At 39.2% G+C, this 21,280-nt stretch overlaps 1 protein-coding gene across 1 annotated transcript; it reads left to right on the top strand.

The window, feature by feature from the left end:
* The first annotated feature begins 3,381 nt into the window (after positions 1–3,381).
* Positions 3,382–20,945, top strand: LOC100667679 (patched domain-containing protein 3). The gene is made up of 4 exons (XM_023548732.2): positions 3,382–5,067; positions 6,029–6,150; positions 10,662–10,807; positions 13,741–20,945. Exons 1-4 carry the CDS (start codon positions 4,072–4,074, stop codon positions 15,243–15,245), a joined length of 2,769 nt encoding a protein of 922 aa, XP_023404500.2. The 5' UTR covers positions 3,382–4,071; the 3' UTR covers positions 15,246–20,945.
* The last annotated feature ends 335 nt before the right edge of the window (positions 20,946–21,280 follow it).

The raw sequence follows: 21,280 nt of genomic DNA, 5'->3' as shown, positions 1-21,280 counted from the left end.
TCCCTGATTATAAAACACAGTCATGGACATTTGAACATAAGGTGCCTCATCCCACTTATGGGTTCTCTTACAAAACAAATCTAAATGAAAAATGGTATTGTAGTGCAAACTTGCCTTGGCTGGCCACTTTTCCTGATCTTCTAAATTATATTGAGGCCAAGCCGTGCCTCAGAAGAAGCTCAAATGCTTCCTCCTGGTGTCACCAGTTTTTAAAAAATCCCAGTGAGTCAAGATGCACTCTAAAGGGGATGGTTTAGGGGTGGACTGACTGATACCCATCTTGGTCCCAGATCTTTTCCCTTCTAATTAGCTGGCCAGGGGAAGGATGTATTTGAGAGGCTCTGACTATATGGAGGCACAGAACTTGGATACCCTGATAAATGATCTCAGGTGGCTCAATGCAGGTACCACACCTTCCAGAGCCAATGTTGAAAAGGAGTGTATTTTGCTCCAACTACGTTAGTGTCTTATACAAGACTCAGTTTCAGAAATTAGAATGTTCCAGTAGAGTCCTTAGAAGAGAGAGACAGAGAGAAAACCGTCCTATGCAGGGATGGTCTTGGACTCAAGCCAGTAGAGTCATCCTAGCTAACACGGGACAAACGGGGGGGGAGGCCAAGACACACAGACAATATTCCTTAACCAGATCCCATAACCAGATCCCAAACAAACAACAAAAAAAGAACATGCAGAGGTCAAGACAAAAGACCAGATAGAGACCCATGCCCTCACTCAGCCCCAGCACACAGCAAGATCACCACAAGGCCTAGTAACACCCATGACCAAAGACACAAGTAGGTACTCCAAAATGAAACTTAGAACAGGTACTTGTTTCACCGTGCCATCAGAAGGTTTCTGTTCTCCAACTGGGGACTCACCAGTTGTACAGTCCAGGGTTGGTGCCGCCCAGAAAGTCCTGCCGACCCAGTGTAGGGTCGAGGGCGCCCTTCTGAGGTTTCAAGACCTAACTTAACCCGAGCCCCAGTCTCTGCTGTGTCCCATCTGGGGTCCCAAATGAAGCCAACAACTAATAGGTTCTCGCCCAGTAGACTAGCGAATTGAAGTCAGCCAGACACGGGGTTGGAAGAACAGAAAGGTTTATTCACAGTTTGCAAACTGGGAGGCAGGCAGGGTCTCAGGACCTAAGGCTGCCAGTTCCCTGAACTAAGGCAGATTTGTTCCTTATATAGGGAGTGACATACATATTCATGAGCAGTGACGGGAGGATCTTCAGTCCTGCAATGGTGCGCAGTCCACGTAATTTTTGTGAATGAGTTTTTGCCCACAGCTCTAAAAATACTGTGCATAGCCCTAAAAAAAATTGTGATGGCTCCCTACTGCCACCCAAGGAAGGTTCTATAGCAGGTAAATTTGCAGTTGGTGCACCTGCGCCTTGGCCTCCTGCCAGGAGAAGAGAAAACCTGGGGAATCAACCAGCCATGGTGAAGTGTTGTAAACATTGTAACAAAAATATAACAAGAGTAGACTTTTCTGAAAAACAACTATTATGGGATGGTCAATAACCATCTGCCACTTCAGATCCACTTGGTGAATACTGACATATTAACAATATTAGGAATGATTTAATACAATTATTGGTCTCTACACATCTGGACCAAAAGAGAAAGAAGGAAATCAAAGATTCAGAAAAAACTAGTCTACAGAGCAGATAGTCTACGTGAACCATGGCTTCATCTACCCTGAGACTAGAAGAACTAGATGGTGGCCGGCTACCACTACCAACCGTTCTAACCAGGGCCACAATGAAGGACCCTGATAGAATGGGAGAAAAATGTGGAACAGAATCTCGAATTCCTAAAGAACAACAACAAAAAAAAAAAAAACAGACCTATTGGACTGGTTGGGACTGGAGGACTCCCCAAGACTATTGCCCAGAGAAACTTTTATTCTTTTTTTTTTTAATATACTAAAGCAAAAGAAACGTTTTATTCAGCACATGTTCCAAGAGGCAAAAGTGGGAAATGGACAAGCACGCTGCCAGAGGCATGTCTGCCCAAGCCCAAAGAATATTACAGAATCATCTGCATATATTAACATTACAAATGGGTAGAATCATTGAAAGTTTCACTTTTTCACCGACTGGCTAAATACTGCCAAATCACCATGATTCTACATTTTGATTTTCTTTCTTAAAAATCACTGTTACAAGTTTCAGTAACAATAGTCAGGAGGGTCTTCACTGGTCTAACAAATCTTATCATTCACTAAATGCTAACAGAAAAAGATAAGAGTGGAAGGTATGTGGGTCTTTCATGCTCTGTTTATAATTTATGTAAAAGCTTCCCTAAAAGATGTTTTCCAAGACTATCCTAGCAATTGTCTTTATGCCTCAGGGCCCAGTTGATGTGTCTTTGTGAGTCCTTGTGGGTCCTTGTGAGTCCAGCTCCAGCTGGGTCACATTCTTTATACTCAGGGACAGGGAACAATGGCTCCAATATTATCCCGGAGATACTTTTCAAATCTCGTACTGAAACTAGTCCCCGAGGTTACCTTATAGCTAAATAACAGAGTGGCTCAAAAAAATAATGAATATCACCCATAAGTACTGTGCTCCTTTAAAAAATCACCTATATGAGACCAAACGGTCAACAATTACTTTAAAAGAAAGATGAGCATGTAAGGGGGCAGAAAAACGAGATTAACAGAAATGGAACCACCAGAACTGAAACAATGAGAATGTTCCCCCATCCTGAAGAATGTGGCCAGTGTTACTGAACAACTTGTGCAGAAAGTGTTGAATGGAACCTAAACTGCTGCGTTAACCTTTACTGAAAACACAATAAAATATTTTTTTTTATAAAAAAGGGATAATTTAACTCTGAGCTTCTGTTTTGCCTAGTATAGTATAAAAAAAAAAAAGTATAGTATACAGTGTTTAAAACCATTCGCAATTTTCCATTATTTGTATTTACCTACTTTACCAATTTCTTTGCTCAATTTTGTTTCTTGCATTCCTATCTTTCCTTGTTGAAGTGTATTCTTCAATAGCTTTTTTAAGGGTCTGAAAGGTCTATTTTTCTAAAATGTTTTTATTTAATTGTCATTCTTTTATGGTAACAATTTGCCTTAGCAATTCAACAGTACTCTTCCACAGTCTACTGGTTAGTAGACTATATTGCTGTTTTGATTTAAACAAAAAAATTTTTTTTTTTGTCAGTGATTTCTGCTCCGATGTTTGTGAGGAACATTGGTCTGAATTTCCTTTTCTTGTAATGTCTTAGGTTTTGAAGTCAGGTTTTGCTGCCTTCAGGAAACAAGTCGGCAACTATTCCTTCTTGTCTATTTTCTGAAATACGTAATATATGGTTGGTATCATTTCTTTTATGTTTGTTAGAATTCACCAGTGAAGTCGTCTAGGGCCAAAGTTTTCTTTATAGGAAAGTTTTCTCTTTCAAATTCAATTTCTTTAACAAGAATAAAGCTGTTCAAATCTACTTTTTCTTGGGTCAATTTGGGTATGTTTTATCTTGCAAGGAATTTACCACTCTCAGCTAAGTGGTCAATGGATATTTCCAATTATCATTTTAAAGTCTCTTCCATTTTCAAGGATAATTTCCCTGACAACAGAAATCTAGGTTGAGAGGATTTTTTTTTCTTTCAGCCATTTAAAAATGTCCTTGCACTGTCTTCTTGATGCAATGCTTTGAGTAGAACTCAGCCTTCATTCTTACATTGTTCCTCTATGTAATAGCTGTACCTTTTGTGTAAGACTGTGACTGTGCACAAGCTTCTCTCTCCCATTCAACGGTGAGTTCAGCGTAGGGCGGGCATGCATTTCATTCACCTTTAAGAAGGGTCGTAGGTTAACTGAACTGGTTAGGGGATAGGAAAGCCACAAACGAACTCCGGCCAGGTAAGCTACAGACGACAGCACAAACCACGTGCTCCCCAACGAGGCCTCCACCGTCAGGGCGCGAGCAGCCCGAGCTCAAACAGACTCCCTAGAACTTCTCCCAGAAACCGTCGGGCGGGGTGAAGATGGGAGTCCCGCCCCGTCTCTCCGTTTTCAGCCGCCGTCCCGTTTGAAAACTTCGCCTGTGCTTCCCGGAAATGAGTCTCAGTTCCTCCGCGAAGGTAGTTCCAGAAGCCGAGGCCCGGCTTGTCGCGGAGCAAAGGCCAGAGTCGGGGTCAGGGCAGCAGGAGGCACGGGACGAGCCGGAGCTCGACAGGCGGGCGTCAGAGCGACTGCGCTCCGGGAGGCGATTCTCGGCGACCTCGGAGTCGCAGCTGCGCCGCGTCTCGGTGCGGCGGAGCTCATCTCGGCGGTCGCAGAAGTCTGTCAACAAGAAGCCCCGCTGCCACACCGACTGCCTGGAGGCGCCGCTCAACCTCGCCTTCCAACGGCTGGGCTGGGCGGTGGGCTCGCACCCCTGGCTCTTCCTGCTGGGGCCCTTGGTGCTGACGGCCCTCCTAGGCACTGGCTTCGTCCACCTGCCAAAGGACAAGGAAGAAAACTTGGAGGAGCAGTACTCCCCGGTGGGGAGCCCGGCCAAGAAGGAGCGGTTCTTCGTGCAGCGACATTTCACCACCAACGACTCCCTTCGCTTCTCCGCCACCAGGAAGAGCACCGAAGTCAATTTCGCTAGCGTTTTGGCGTTCTCCCACACCCCGTCGCTGTTGGAACCTGACATCTTTAGTGAAGTCAGTAAACTGGACCACGCAGTGCAGGCTCTGTTCGTGGTCCAGGAAGACGGGACCCGCATCCACTACACGCAAGTGTGCGCCAAGGTCAGGGGCGGGTGCGTGCCATCCAACCCGCTCCTGGCCGCCTGGCAGCGGAAGAAAGACTTGAACCTGAAAAACATCACCTTCCCCGTCTACAGTCTCAACCAGCAGGTCATCTACCTGACGCGCCTCGTTGGAGGAATCATCTTAGGCGAGAGGAAGGGAAAGAACCAGATACTTGTGCAGGCCAAAGCCCTACGGCTGCAGTACTACCTGCAGACCGAGCTAGCGGAAGACAACGAGAAGAGCAAAAAGTGGTTGATCCATTTCCTGAACCAATTTAGCGACATGAAGGATGGGCTAGCCTTGAAGAAGATCCAGGTACCTGGCGGCCGGGGTTTAGAGAGAGGCCAGGAGAAGGTGGGATGATGATGACTTGCTGGAAGGACTGTAGCAGTAGCACTCCCTGGCTATCTGCTGGGGTGGGTCCCTTGATTTAAAGCTGTACTCCGCTGTGTTTGGTACTTTTAGTTAACGCTCTGGAGGAAGCCACACATCTTAAATCCTTGGTAGCATTCTGGTTGATAACACAAATCCTTTGTGCTTCAGAGTAGGCCTGTGCGGTAGAAACATGAATCTTCACATTTAGTTTCGAGGTTTGGTTTTCTAGTAAAATTACTTTGAAATTCTTTTAGCTAAGGCGTTTGCTGGTGTCTGGGAGCCCCTAACACTTGTTTGGAACTCATTGGGATTAAAAAACAAAACAGTTAGGCACAAAGTCCATTGTGTTGTTTAAAGAGATAACTGACTTGGCATTTTTCAAGTCGGTCGTAGATAAAGCACGTGCTAGGCACATGTTAGCTGGTCAGTAATTGTTGGACCAACAACCCTACTAATAATACTTCTAAATAAGCCTAGTCAGACCAACACACCTACTGGAAAAGGCCTTTAAATACTAGGCCTCCCTGAAATGATATCAAGGCAATTAAAGTAGTAAAAGATACCACCCTAGTAAAAAGTTAGAAAAAGCCGTAGTTTCCACAGTTACAAATGTGCTCCAGACTTCACAGTTTTATATAAAATTCAAATTTTGTGAAGCAGGAGTTTTAAAACTTTGGAAGTTTGCAACAAACTTTGGAAAGTACGCCATGGACTTGTAGGAGGAAGCTAAGCTGCGCTACTCTTCTTTATTCTAAAATCATAACCCGCATGTTTTGACCTTTTACTTCATTTTAACATGTTGTTTCGATCAAGAAACGACAGTGTTTCAATAATGTTTCTAACTCACATGCAAAAAAGTGGAATTAAAAGTTATTTACCTAAGTAAATATTTTTGTGGCAGGCGGTCTACTTTACGTCACTTTCCAGACAATTGGAATTTGAGGCAGCTTCTAAGACAGTGGTTCCTCTGTTTCACTTGGCATACCTTCTAATCATATTATTTGCAATCATGTCATGCTACAGGTAAAACACTCTTCTTAATTTTTTAAGCTCTTCCGTTTTAAGCCTGATGACTCTTCTTATTTTGACCATCAGCAGTAGTGTATAATCAAATGGAATGCTAAAAAGAAATTGTGGCAAGTTCCATTTGGTTGGGCATATCCTTTTTACCATATGTATTTCATCTTATTAATTATTCCACTTGGAAAGCACCTATATAAGAAAATAAGCTTAACTGATTTAGGTGTCTCCATTGTGTTGATGTGGGGTGTACCTTGTTGAGCGCTTAAAATGTTGTCTAGGCATTAAGATTGGTTTGAGCTTTTGTGATGAGAAAGCTAAAATATGAACATGACCAGCAAACTGTAGAATTCAGATGTAAAAGGAACCACGGAGACTGTTTTATTCCAGGGATTCTCATGTCAGAGTCATCTCCAGAGCCCTAAAAGTATGTGTTCTTAGGCCCTGCCTTCCTGAATCAAAGTATCTGGGGATTAAATCTAGGAATCCATATATCAAAAAATGTATCTTGGAGGTTCTCATGTGTAAATAGGTTTAGGAGCCCTGGTGAGGGAGCGGTTAAGAGCTCATCTGATAACCAAAAGGTCAGCAGTTCTAATCCGCCAGCCACTCCTCAAACCCTGTGGGTAGTTCTTCTGTGTCCTATAGGGTAGCTATTGAGTCTTAATCACCTCGATGGCAGTGGGTTTGATAAGAAGGTTTAGGATCAAATGATGTAATTTAACTCTGTGGATTGAAGGAAGAAGAGGCCCCAGTAGGTAAAGGGAAATGAGTACAGGGGATATCACTCTAGGGTTAGTAAATTACCTCATAATTGTCATTATTCTGGAAAGGAAAACTACATGCTCTAGAAAACAGAGAAACAAAAAGAGATAGAAATAAAGAAGCAAACAAAGCTTAGTTTCATTGAATTTGGTAGATAAATTTTAAAAGTAGATATTTTTTAAAAATAGTATGGAATCTACAAGGCACCAATATTATAACTTAGTTCTGAAAATAAAAATTTATAGTCTAATCTTTACAGATTATTGTGTACAGTAATGCAGATAGGCTAGTGTTAAAAAAAAAAGGCAACTAGAAAATGATTTATATTTGTCTGCCGAAGACTATTTTATGCTTATGTAACCAACATGTTAAACAAGTAGAACTCGTGAGGTATAAACATAAATCAACTTTTCGTGTCCCTTTGTTCCCTTTGGAAACCCTGGTGGCGTAGCAGTTAGGTGCTATGGCTGCTAACCAAAGGGTCAGCAGTTCGACTCCTCCAGGCACTCCTTGGAAACTCTATGGGGCAGTTCTACTCTGTCCTACGGGGTCACTGAGTTGGAATCTACTCGACGGCACTGGGTTTCGTTTGGTTTTTGGTTGTTCCCTTTAAATTTTGTAAGTAAGCAGGTTTTTCCTCTGCCCTATAAAAATTCAGGCAGACCTCAGCAATTTTGTGGCCATTCTTGGGTACTACAGAGTCCTCCAGTCAGAATTTAAATCTCCATGTCTATGTAATAAACAAAAGTGGTAACTTAATTTGAGCTTAAAGTTTTTGCAACCCCTACCCCCAGCACCCTTAGCTGAAATATGCTGCATGGGATAAGTCCTTAGTGGGGAAAAGGGCTTGCCAGGATTCTTCTGTTACCTCCTCTCCTTTTCCTTGTTGTTGAGCTGATTCCTGATGCTCAAGGAAAGAAAAAAAACAAAACAAACCTGTTGCCCTCGAGTAGGTTCTGACTCATAGTGACCCTATAGGACAGAGTAGAACTGCCCCACAGGGTTTCCAAGGAGTGGCTGGTAGATTCAAACTGCAGGCCTTTTGGTCAGCAACTGAGCTCTTAACCGCTGCACCACCAGGGCTCCAAGGAAAGGAAAGGGAACAGGAAAATTCTTGAGTCACAGATGCTGCCATGATGGTCTGATGCATGCCTTCTCTGGGCTTGAATATAAAACTGATTCTCCAGTGGGTACTTTTGTAGATTTCTTGGAAGCCCCTTGCTTCCCTTCCTCTGCTATACTGAGGGCCTCTTATCTCTGTTCCGGCGGGGGGCCTCTTAGTCTCTAAGACATCCCTGTGCTGCTTTGCTTACACACACTTACACGTGAAGTTTATGCACACGTGCGTTACCTTATACAGGGCCCTTATTAGACAGATTTTAGTGAAGTCATTTGAATAATAATAAGACTTTTACAAAAATTTATGCTCCAAATTGAACTTCATTCATTCTAAGGCAAGGAATGCTTTATTGAGCTTCCAGAGTATTTCAAAATTATCTGATACTCTGGAAACTTAGAAAATTTATACCAAATATTAGATCAAATTCTGGTGAAATCTTGAAAACCTTTCTTTTCTCAAATGCGGTATAAGCTTTTATTTACTCATGATAGACACCATTACCTTTTAAGAAAAATGCAGCTCCCTCACTAAGCACATACATAGTTTTTTAAGTACAGTAATTTCTAATTTAGCCTTTCCCTGCTTATGCCACTCCTGACAAGACTTCCCTGCTTAGTGAGGAAAACATTCTGGAAATGAGCGATTTTGCTGCCAGTGATGCCAAAATCTACCTGAGCATTGGACTCATCTGAGGACAATTATAAACATGCAGATTCTGCAGCTTCACTGCAAACATACTGAATCAGAACTTGCGGGGCTAAAAAAAAAAAAAAATTTTTTTTTTTTGGCTAGTTTCCAGAAAATCTAAATTTTTGAGAACTTCCTTAGGTGGTTCTGATGAACTGCTTAAACAAAGGTCCTTCTTGGGAACTGGAGCATCTACAGATTTACACATCAGACTCCTACAGTGTTCTTTTTCCCCCCATTGCCTATTGACCATTAGAGGAGAGGTCATTTAGAGAAAGTCAACACAGTAAGTAGTCAAGGTTAAGTCACTATAGCCAATAAGAGACATCATACAAAAATTCACCAAAAAAAAGAAACGAGAGAATGGGGAAAAAACATGTCATATATCACTTTTATCTTCATTAATCTTTCTGACTTCAAAACTCATCTTTTTTTTTACTTAAAGCCTGTAAAACATTATTTTTATCTTAAGAAAATGTTCATTTTAATTAGATTTTATTGTAACAACATAATTTACTTTAGCCCTGGAATTTTTATGTGTGTTTTGGGTTGGGACCCTGAATTTAACTGGTAGCACCAGCAGGCTGAGAAAGAGTGATGTACCGCCACAGTGCAGAAATTTTAATAATATTTAGAAAGTTTAGCTGGTTAAATGTAGTCTTGTCTGATGAAGGTCTGTGGTCATGTTCCTATTTTGGAATCAGTGGCTCCAGTTCCTCTGTTGTCTCTCTTAGTCTTCAATTCCAAGCTTACTTTCTTTCCCTAGTAAAATTATCTGGAGCAAGTATAAGTCATTTGTTTTGAAGCAGTTCCCCCAAAAAGTAAAATCTAAAACCAGACGTTGTTGTATTTAAAAACATAATGTTGTGGTTGGTAGGGAGGTAGAGCACTGAAGCCATACTTGGAAAATCTTGTATATAGATATATATCCCCATTTCTGTTGGTCTGACAAGGAAACAGGCATCAGTTGGATCATTCAAAATAGACTCCATTTCTAATTCCTTTGCAATGAATGGCAACTTTTCCAGAGAGTCTACTTCACCAGCAGAGGAGAAACCTGAAAATGTTTTCGAAGAAGGCTTTCATCCTTTTCTGTAAACACAAAATACATTGAAATAGCTTTGAAATGCAGAAGCTATTTAGGATTATTTTTATGGTTACTTGGAGTTGGGGAATAGATGAGAAGACAACTGGGTATGGGTTCTTTCTCTGGGAGAGCTTGCCCTCCATTGCCTGTTGTAATCCTTTGAAGATCAGAGGGGAATTAATTAATGATCTTCTGTGGTTCTGAAATGCCAGTCAATGGATCAGTGCTGCGCTGGCTGCATAAGAATCGCCCTGGTAAGCTTGGTAAAAGTACAGATTCCCAACTTCCTGCCCTGCTCCCCTTTTTCTTTCCCCCAGTTAGTATGGGATCCCCCACTGCCATCAAATTGATTCTGACTCATGGCAACCATGTAAGACAGAGTAGACCTTCCCCATAGTGCTTCTAAGGAGCCCTGGTGCAGTGGTGAAGCACTTAACTGCTAACTGAAAGGCTGGCAGTTCAAACCCAGTAGCTGATCCATGGGAGAAAGATGTGGCAACCTGCTTCTGTAAAGTTTGGAAACTCTATGGGGCAGTTCTGACTGTCCTACAGGGTCACTGTGAGTCAGAATTGACTTAATGGCAGTGGGTTTAGTTAATCTTTATAGCAGGAGACTGCCACATCTTTCTCCTATGGAGCTGCTGGTGGGTATGAACTACTGACCTTTCAATTAGCAGCCATGCTCTTAACCACTGGATGACCACTGCTAGTAGGTCCTGGGAATTAAAGGTCTCCCGCAGCCAAATATGAGAACTATTGCCCTAGAGGTTTCTGAATAGGCCTTCAAGATTAGAATTGGTAGAATTTAAATATGGACACTGCCACCACAAATGATTTTTCCCTCCTAATTTACAGGTTTGACTGTGTACGAAACAAAATGTGGGTTGCAATCTTTGGAGTGATTTCCGTTGCCTTGGCAGTAGTGAGCGGCTTTGGCCTGATGTTGTACATGGGGGTTCCATTTGTGATCATAGTTGCAAATTCACCATTTCTTATTCTAGGTGAGTAAAACAAAAATGTGAGCCTACACATCGTGTATGTGGGGGTGTGGGGTAGATTACAGAAGGAGCTTGTCTTAGGCTGGGTTCTCCAGAGAAGCAAAACCAGTAATGTGTGTAAATATCTATAGAGGGAGATTTATATCAAGGAAATGGTTCATGCAGTTGTAGAGACTGGAAGATCACAAGTCCATGGATCAGGATAGAGGCTTCTCTAAATTCACGTAGGCACAAAGGCTGGCGAACCCAAGAGTGGCAGGTTGAGGAGACCAGAGCTCTTGTTCACAGGCTGTGAAGATCTAAGAATCACAAGATTGGCAGGCAAGACCGCAAGGCTTCTCCTGATTCACGTAGCTACAGGGGCTAGTGAACCCAAGACCGGTAGATAAACTGATAGCTCAAGTCCCAAGAACCTATGGTCAGATGAACGGGAAGCAGCTGCAGGATCCAGAGGGAGTAAAAACCCAGAACGTCTGCATATATTTGGATGCAAACCACACCCCCAAGGAAACGCCCCTTCAACTGATTGGTACTCAGCAGATTCCATCATGGGAGTGATCATATAAAAACACTGAGAATCATGGCTCAGCCAAGTTGACACACAATCTTAACCATCAGAGAGCTCATGTCAGACTGGAGAAGACAATTAAATTTAGGTGCATCTACAGAGAGCCAAAGTGAGGTAGTAGCATACAGGAAAAACAGTTGAATTCTTTATGAGCATCTTAATAGCTGAAAAAATCTCTTGCCCCATTGGAAGAATGGATAAAGAACATGAAAAGCAGTTCCCACATACAAAACAACCTGCAAGTCACTTAAAATGTAAGAAAAAATTTTGATCTCTCAAATAATCAAAGGATGCAAATTAAATCAAAGCAAGACACTCTATTTTTGTATTAGATTCACAAATATGAGCAAAATTGAAGGATTTTGGGAAGTTATATGTAAATGAACACTTATATTTAGCTGGAAGTGTAAGTTGGTACGCACTTTTTGAGTCCAATTTCACAACAATGAATAAAAAGCTTAAAAAGTGAGTACCTTTCCCCCGCCAATTTCACTCTAGGAATTTCCACTAATAATTGGACAAGTGTTCAAAATGTAGAGTATGTTCATTTTGGTGTGATTTAGAATGGGAAAATACTGAAAGCAACCTAATCCCTTATCAATATGGGATCAGTCAAAATCAAGCATAGCATATTAAAATATTGGAATCTTATTCAGTTCTTAAAAAGAGGCAGATATATAATGTTAAAGGAAACTGCAGGTTATGAGATGAAATATTTGAAATAGAGATAGTTATACATGTGTATTTGCATAAAACAAATCCTGAATGGTTATACCCCAAAATGTTAGCAAGGACTATCCCTGAAAGGTAGAATTATAGTTGTTTTACATTTTGTTTTTGTATTTTTTTATATTTTCAGAATTTATTTTACATTTAGCATGAGAAAACAAAGGCATTTATATTTTAGAAAATAAGCAACTTGGAAGGAAATAATATTTGGTTTCCTGGAGGAGATAGTGGATAAACTGTGTACTGGGTGTAACTTTATTTATTCTAGCTCTTCAGAGTGCACACTCCTAGTGCACACATAGACTTCATCACTCAGTGCACGCCACAGCCAGCACGTCTGTGTGTGTGTATGTGTGTGCAGTTTCAATAACTGAAGCATGAAATGTGTCAAGACAAATTTTGAGCAAGCTTCTATAAATAATAAAATTAGTTTTTAAATGCCTAACAGTTATCAGTGAGTTAATTGTCTTTAGTGCTTCTTAATCTCCTCTTTTGTCAGGATGACCACAACTGGAATCCTTAAAGCTGGAATTCTTAAGGCCAGGATGCAGCTTTTGGCAGACTACATAGACTTTGCCAGTGTGAATCCTTCTACTTTGATCTTACCCACAGAGCATTTGAAGTAGGGCCTATGCTGCAATTTCCAGTGCACTCCCAGTTTCAGCATGTAATCCATCAGGAAGAGCTTAGAGAGTTGAAATTGCGATCAGCATTTCAGTTCCAAGTACTGATTTTGTATCAATACACAGAAAAACAAAGGTGTAGCTGAGTGAAAGTTGTGTCAGCTTTAGTAGAAAATTTGAGGGAGGTGACATGCTCACGCTGTCCCTTCTAGTGCCCTTTATTCTTGGTAGTCCTTCTTTCCCGGTCTTCAGTGATGCGTGTCTTCGAATGCTTTACTCTCTTCTCTATTCCAAACCAATCATGAAACATGATTGTGGAGAGGATCTAATCCAACAGGCACTGATATGCAAAAGATTTTAAAGATTTACTTTGATGCGTATTTCTGATATCAGGAATATTTGCATTTTAATTGGATAAGGCCTTACCTGGGCAAAGGAAGTTCCAATAATAGCATTCTAGGTATCAAAAACAGAGTAGAAGAAAAACTGCCGGGTGTGTGTGTATGTGTGTGTAAACTGCACAGTGCCACTCAGATCATACCACAGAGATAGCCAATGCTAACTGTAGAACATACAAGGCCAGCTTATATTTTAAGCAACAGAATGTTGGCTGTATATGTTTGTGTTTTGGTGTGAAAATGGCTTACGGGAGAAAATGATCTCTCAAGCAGTCTAGTGAAATCTAAGATACATTGTTAATCCTGCTTCAACTTCTCAGTCAAGCAGGTTTCCTGATCTCATCGTAAAAACACGTTAAGTGAAGACTAGAAGTACACTGTGCTATGTGCAAATAACAGGAGTATGTACAAAGCACAGAGCTGTTACAGACGAGAGTATGATGAATTCTGTCGTGGATTCAGAGGCAATCAGAGGAAGCATCACAGAGAAGGTGGTATCTAAGCAGAGATTGGGTAGGATAAATAGGACCTTCACAGATGAACAAACAAAAGAGTTTGAGTCAATATATTTAATTTTCAATCACCTTTGTTATGAATATTCAGTTTCTCTTTTTACAGGTGTTGGGGTCGATGACATGTTTATCATGATTTCTGCCTGGCAGAAGACCAACCTCATGGATAATACAAGACAGCGACTGTCCAGTGTCTATTCAAAGGCGGCAGTGTCCATTACAGTCACCACCATCACCAACGTCCTGGCCTTCTATACAGGGGTTGTGACCTCTTTCAGGTCCGTACAATACTTTTGCATCTACACAGGAACAACCCTGCTCTTTTGCTATTTTTATAACATCACCTGTTTTGGAGCATTTTTGGCCCTGGATGGTAAGAGAGAAGTAGTCTGTTTACAGTGGTTGAAAAAGGCAGAGACTTCTGACCAAAAATGCGCCTCTTTAAAAAGGTCCTGCTGTTTCCCATTTGATTCTCTCCCAGATGAAGATGGAAGTGGCAGCCATCCAATGAATTTGTTCTTCAGAGACTATTTTGGCCCTTTTCTCACAAGCACTGAGTCCAAGTGTTTTGTAGTGCTTTTATACCTTTTGTATATCATAAGCAGTATATATGGGTGTTTCCAAGTACAAGAAGGTTTAGATGTTCGAAGTCTGGCAAGTGACGATTCCTACGTCACACCGTATTTTGATGTAGAGGAAGAGTTTTTTTCAGAGTATGGCCCCATGGTTATGGTTGTTGTTACTAAAAATGTTGACTACTGGAATAAAGATGTTAGGCAAAAATTGGAACAATGTATGATAGATTTTGAAGACAATATGTATGTAGATAAAAATCTCACAGAGTTTTGGTTAAGAACATACGTGCAGTATATGGAAGAAGCAAAACAAGATGTAAATGATAAAGATACTTTTGTAAACAATATTCCCATATTTTTAAATAATTTTTCAAATTTTATATATGATATTAATATTTCATCATCAAATGAAATAGTTTCTTCTCGGGCCTTCATTCAGACCAAGGATGTTTCTACTGCAACCAATAAGAAGAAGATGTTACAACAGCTTCGAGGCATCGCTGCCAAGTGTGAAATTCCCCTACTCGTGTATAACCAGGCCTTCATATATTTTGATCAGTATGCTATAATAGTGGAAAACACTATTCGAAGTGTCATTGTTGCATCACTAGCTATGTTCATTGTTTCTTTACTGTTAATTCCTCATCCAGTGTGTTCCTTGTGGGTAACTTTTGCTATTGCTTCTGTGGTTGTGGGAGTAACAGGTTTCATGGCATTCTGGAATGTCAATCTCGATTCCATATCCATGATGAATCTTGTCATTTGTATAGGGTTTTCCTTTGATTTTTGTGCACACATATGCTATGCATTTGTTTCCAGTTCTAAGCCCTCGGTAAACCAAAAAGCAATTGAGGCGTTGTATCTGCTAGGCTATCCAGTGTTACAGAGTGCACTTTCAACAGTAATAGGGGTATGTGTTTTATATACATCTAACACATACATCTTCAGGACATTTTTTAAGATTATATTTCTTGTTATGGTGTTTGGGGCTGCTCATGGCCTAATTTTCATTCCAGTATTCTTAACCTTTTTCTGAAGCTTTGATTGAATGTCCACTAACAAATCAAAGGCCACTTATAGAATTCCTGATTGCCCCAATTCAATAGGATAAAAATGCACTACTAAGAAGAGTCAATAAACTTAAAACAAAGGCATGTTTCCTTAACCTGGAATATCATTTTAAAATGTTATTTAAAATATCCTGAGAAAAATTAGTCTCACATTAAAATATCTTTACTAAATTAGGAAATGTTGTCATCTTTTTTATAGTCTGTACAATCCAGTATAAGGTATAAGTTTCCAGTTATTTTTTCCTTTGTTTTTTCATTAGAAGTTTATGCCTGAAATTCAAGTATTTCATATATTGTTTTTACTATAAATGGAATATTATTTTCATTGTACTTCATACATGGATTATTATGTGGAACTGCAGCTTATTATTTATTCTCCCAGTGGCTTTTTGATGCATTTTTTTTCTGAAATTTAAGATTTTTTTTTTTAATGTGCTTTAGGTGAAAGTTTACAGTGCAAATTGGTTTCTCATTCAAAAATCTATACACCATCTAGTTCTTCTGGGCTCAGGTTGGTGGAGGCTGTGGTTCATGTGGTCGATTAGTCCTTTGGTTGATGCATTTTCTTAGCTGTGTCTTTGATGAGCAGAAATTTTTAAAGCTGATAAATGCACTTTATCAATTTTTTATAGTTAGTACTTGGTCTCTCTAAGAAATCTTCACCTAGTCAGAAGATCGAAAAATTTGCCTATCATTTTCCCCTCAAAGCTTAATAGTTTTAATTTTTACATTTAGGTCTATGATCCACCACTAATTAATTTTTGTGTTTGTTGGAACACAAATACCTGGATAAAGGTTCATTTTCTTCCCATAATAGTTACCCAGTTGTTCACCATCATTTGTGAAAAGACTGTCCTTTCTGCATAGCATTAACATGGTACCTTGTGTCAAAAAAATCTAGCAGTCCTTTATGTGTGGCTCTGTTTCTGTTCCATCGATGTGTTTGTCTATAGCAAGGCCAATACCACATTGCCTTGATTACTGAAGCTTTCTATTCTTTAAACTAGGTTAAGTTTTCCAACATTTTCTTCTTTTCCAAATTGTTTTGGCTATTCTAGGCCCTCTGCACTTACATATTAATTTTAGAAGCCCTTGTCAATTCCTCAAAAAAAAAAAGCCTTCTGGGATTTTGATAGGGTTCTGATGAATCTACATATTAATTTGGGAAAAATGGATATCTTAGCAATATTGAGTCTTCCAGTCCATCAACATGGTTTATTTCTGCATTTATTTAGGTCTTCTTCAATTTCTCTCAGGGATATTACGTTGTGTTCTAAAAAAAAAAAAAAAATTTTTTTCTATAGATTCACTTCTTTTATTTTTTTATGACATTGTAATTAATATTAAATTTAAATCATTTTCCAATTTTTTACAAGTATATAAAAAATCTCAAAAATTAAATGGAATGCATAAACATCAGTATCGTAGGAATTAGTGAGCCAAAATGGACTGTTATTGACCATTTTGAATTGGAATAATATATGGTCTCCTATGCCAGGAATGCCAAATTGAAAAGGAATGGCGTTGCATTCATCGTCCAAAACAGAACATATCAAGATCTATCCTGAAGTACAGCGCTGTCAGTGATAGGATAATATCCATATGCCTACAAGAAAGATCAGTTAATACAATTATTATTCAAATTTAGCACCAACTACTAAGGCCATAGAGGAAGAAACTGAAGATTTTTACCAATTTCTGCATTCCAAAGTTGATCAAACATGCAATCAAGATGCATTGATAATTACTGGTGACTGGTATGTGAAAGTTGGAAACAAAGAAGGATCAGTACTTGGAAAATATTGCCTTGGTGATAGAAATGATGTTGTATATCACATGTAGAATTTTTCAAGATACCTTTTTTTCACCAGCATAAATGGCAACTATAAACATGGACCCTGCCAGATGGAATACACAAGAATCAGAGTAACTACATCTGTGGAAAGAGATGATGGAAAAGCTCAATATCATCAGTCAGAAGAAGGTCAGGGGCCAACTACTGAACAGACCATCAATTGCTTATATGCAAGTTCAAGTTAAAGCTGAAGAAAATTAAATCTAGGAGAGCCAAACTACAACCTTGAGTATATCTAACCTGAATTTAGAGACCAACTCAAGAATAGATTTGATGCATTGAACACTAATGACCAAAGACCAGACAAGTTGTAGGATGACATCAAGGACGTCATACATAAAGAAAGGAAACGGGAATTAAAAAGACAGGAAAGGAAGAAAAGACCAAAATGGATGTCAGAAGAGACTCTGAATGTTTTTCTTTAACGTACAGTAGCTAAAGCAAATGGAAGAAATGATGAGGTAAAAGAGCTGAAAAGAAGACTTCAAAGGGTGGCTCAAGAAGACAAAGTAAGATAATGAAATGTGCTAAGACCTAGAGTTAAAAACCAAAAAGTTAGAACAAGCTCAACATGTCTCAAGTTGAAAAACCTGAGATAAAAATTCAAGCCTTGTGTTGCAATACTGAAAGATCCTAGTGGTAAAATACTAAACAGCACAGGAAGCATCAAAAGAAGATGGAATGAATACAAAGAATCACTGTACCAAAAATAATTGGTACAACGTTCAGCCATTTCCAGAGGTGGCATATGATCAAGAACGGATGGTACTGAAGGACCAAGTCCAAGCTATGAAGAAATTTCAAAAAATAAGGCTCCTGGAATTGACAGAATACCAATTGAGATGTTTCATCAAATGGATACAACACTGGAAGAGCTCACTTGTCTGTGCCAGGAAATTTTGAAGACAGCTACCTGGCCTGTCTACTGGAAATGATCTATATTTGTGCCCATTCCAAAGAAAGGTGATCCAACAGAATTTGGGACTTATCGAACAATATCCTACTATCACATGCAAGTAAAATTTTGCTGAAGATAATTTAAAAACAATTGCACCAGTACATTGATAGAGAACTGCCAGAAAATCAAGCAGAATTCAGAAGAGGACATGGACATTGCTGATGTCAGATGGATCTTGGCTGAAAGCAGAGAATACCAGAAAGGTGTTTACCTGTGTTTTATTGACTATGCAAGGGCATTTCGCTGTGTGGATCATAACAAATTATGGATAACATTTCGATGAATGGGAATTCCAGAGCACTTAATTGTGCTCATGAGGAACCTGTACATAGACCGAGGCAGTTGGTTGAACAGAACAAAAGGATACTGTGTGGTTTAAAATCAGAAAAGGTGTACTTCAGGGTCGTATCCTTTCACCATACATATTCAGTATGCATGCTGAGCAAATAATCTGAGAAGCTTGACTATATGAAGAAGAATGGGGCATCAGGACTGGAGAAGACCTATAACAACCTGTGTTATACAGATGCCACAACCTTCCTTGCTGAAAGTGAAGAGGACTTGAAGCACTTACTGATGAAGATCAAGGACCACAGCCTTCAGTATGGATTACACCTCAACATAAAGAAAGCAAAAATCCTCACAACTGGACCAATAAGCAATATCATGATAAACTGAGAAAAGACTGAAGTTGTCAAGGATTTCATTTTACTTGGATCCACAATCGATGCCCGTGGAAGCAGCAGTCAGGAAATCAAATGACGTTTTGCATTGGGCACATCTGCTGCAGAAGACTTCTTTAAAGTGTTGAAAGGCAAAGGTGTCACTTTGAGGAGTAACATGCGCCTGACCCAAGCTATGGTATTTTCAGTCGCCTCATATGTTGTGAAAACTTGACAGTGAATGGGAAAGACTGAAGAAGAATTGATGCCTTTGGAATCTAAGAACAGCAACGTATAAAAATACATTTGGTTTTGATATACATAGTTCATATTGTGTAACCTTGTTAAATTCATTTATTAGTCTTGCAGATTTTTGTAGTTTCTTTAGCATTTTTTATGTACACAATAATATAATAGGCATAGAAAGACCATTTGATTTCTTCTAATTTTTATCTCAAGGAGCTCTAGTAGCACCAGTGGTTAAAAGACTCGGCTGCTAGCTCAGTGGTCAGTGGTTTGGACACACCAGCAACTCTTCGGGAGAAAGATGTAGCAGTCTGCTGCCATAAATATTACAGCCTTGGAAATCCTATGGGACAGTGCTGCTCTGTCCTACAGGATCTTTATGAGCCAGAATCAACTCGATGGCAGTGGGTAATTTTTATCTTTTGCATTATCTTACTTGTCGTGGATAAAACCTCCAGTAAAGTGTTGAAAAGGGTGCTTAGAGGAGACAACACTGCCTTTCCCAACTTTATACCGAGCATGTTCAATATTTCATCATTAAGTATGACGATTACCTGGAGGTTTTTCATAGACTTCTGTCAGATTGAAGAAGCTCCTTTCTACTCCTAGTTTGCTCAGATATTTTATCATGAATGGGTATTGAGTTTTGTCAAATGATTTTTGTCCATCTATTAATATTTTATCATTTTTCTCTTTTCATTTCTTAATGTGGTAATTTATATTGAATAATTTTTTTTAATATTACACCAACCTTGCATTCCTGGTAACCCACATTTAGTCATGGCACATTATTCTTTTCATATATTGATGTTTTGATTTGTTAATATTTTGTTAGTGGTATTTCCTCCAGTGTTTATGGGGGATATTGATCAGTAATTCTCTTTTCTTGTAATGTCTTTCTCAGCTTTCGATATCAGGATTATGCCACCTTCAAGAAACAAGTTCATAAGTGTCCCTCCTCCATTTTCTTAAATGTTTGGTAGAATTTACCAGGAAAACCATCTTGGTCTGTAGTTTTCTTTATGGGAAGGGTTTCTATTTCAAATTCAATTTCCTTAACAAATATAAGCCTCTTCAGATGTTCTACTTCTTCTTGAGTCATTTTAGTTATGTTTCGTCTTACAAAAAATTTACCTAGTTAAGCTATATGATCAATTGATATATTCTTATTATCATTTTAATGTCACTATATTTAGTGATTAAAAAAAAAAAAACCAAACCCATTGCTGTCAAATCAATTCCAACTCGTAGCAACCCTGTAGGACAGAGTAGAACTACCCCCTTTCTTCTTTCTTAAAAATCCTTTAAAATTACAGATTTCCTTCTAATCTAAGCATTGCTTTGGTTGCACCCACAAAGTTTGATAAGTTGGGGTTCATTATCACTCACTTTCAAAATATATTCTTATTTACTTAGTGATTTCTTCTTTGGCCCATGGTTGAAACAATGTCTGTTTTCTTCATTTTTTTTGAAAGGATAATTTCACTGGATACAGGATTCTAGCTTGAGAGGTTTTGTTGTTGTTGTTTTGTTTTTCTTTTAGCACTTTAAAGATGCCATTGCATTTTCTTCTTGATGAAATGCTTTGATTAGAATTCACCATTGTTCCTCTCTCTTTTTTTTCCCCTCTAGCCCCTTTTAGGAGCCCTGGTGGCGCAGTGGTTAAGAACTACAGCCGCTTACCAAATTTTTTTTTTTTTTTAGCCCCTTTTAGGAGCCCTGGTGGTGCAGTGGTTAAGAGCTACAGCTGCTTACCAAAAGGTCAGTAGTTCAAATCCACCAGCTGTCCTTGGAAACCCTAGTCTGTTCTGCTCTGCTCTGTAGGGTTGCAGCAACTCGAGGGCACACAACAACAAGAGCTCCTTTTAAGGTTTATTTATTTATTCATTCATTTTTTTAGTCATGGATTTTCAGCAATTTGACTATGATTGGCTTGGGAATGGTGTTCTTTGTATTTAAAATTCTTGTTTTTTTTTTTTTTTTTTGAGCTCCTAGGATCTGTGGCTAGATATTTTCCATCATATAAGGAATATTTTCAGCCTTTATTTCTTAAAAAAAAATTCTGCCAATCTTCTCTTCCGCGTTTCTTCTAGGACTCCAATTAGTAATATGTTCTTGTTATTTTTAGTTGTTTCATAAAATTGTCTGCTATAGATTCTTCAATTTTGCATTTTATGGTTAATAAATTTGAATTTGTTGAAACTTTCAATGGCTTCTTCTCTGTAGCCCATAATATTTGAGGAAATACACTCTTTACAGATGTTGCCATTCCTGGTAAGC

Source organism: Loxodonta africana, chromosome 4, assembly GCF_030014295.1.
Source record: "Loxodonta africana isolate mLoxAfr1 chromosome 4, mLoxAfr1.hap2, whole genome shotgun sequence".
Lineage (NCBI taxonomy): Eukaryota > Metazoa > Chordata > Mammalia > Proboscidea > Elephantidae > Loxodonta > Loxodonta africana.
Note: the sequence above shows the minus strand (reverse complement) of the source record. Positions and strands in the feature narration are given on the sequence as shown.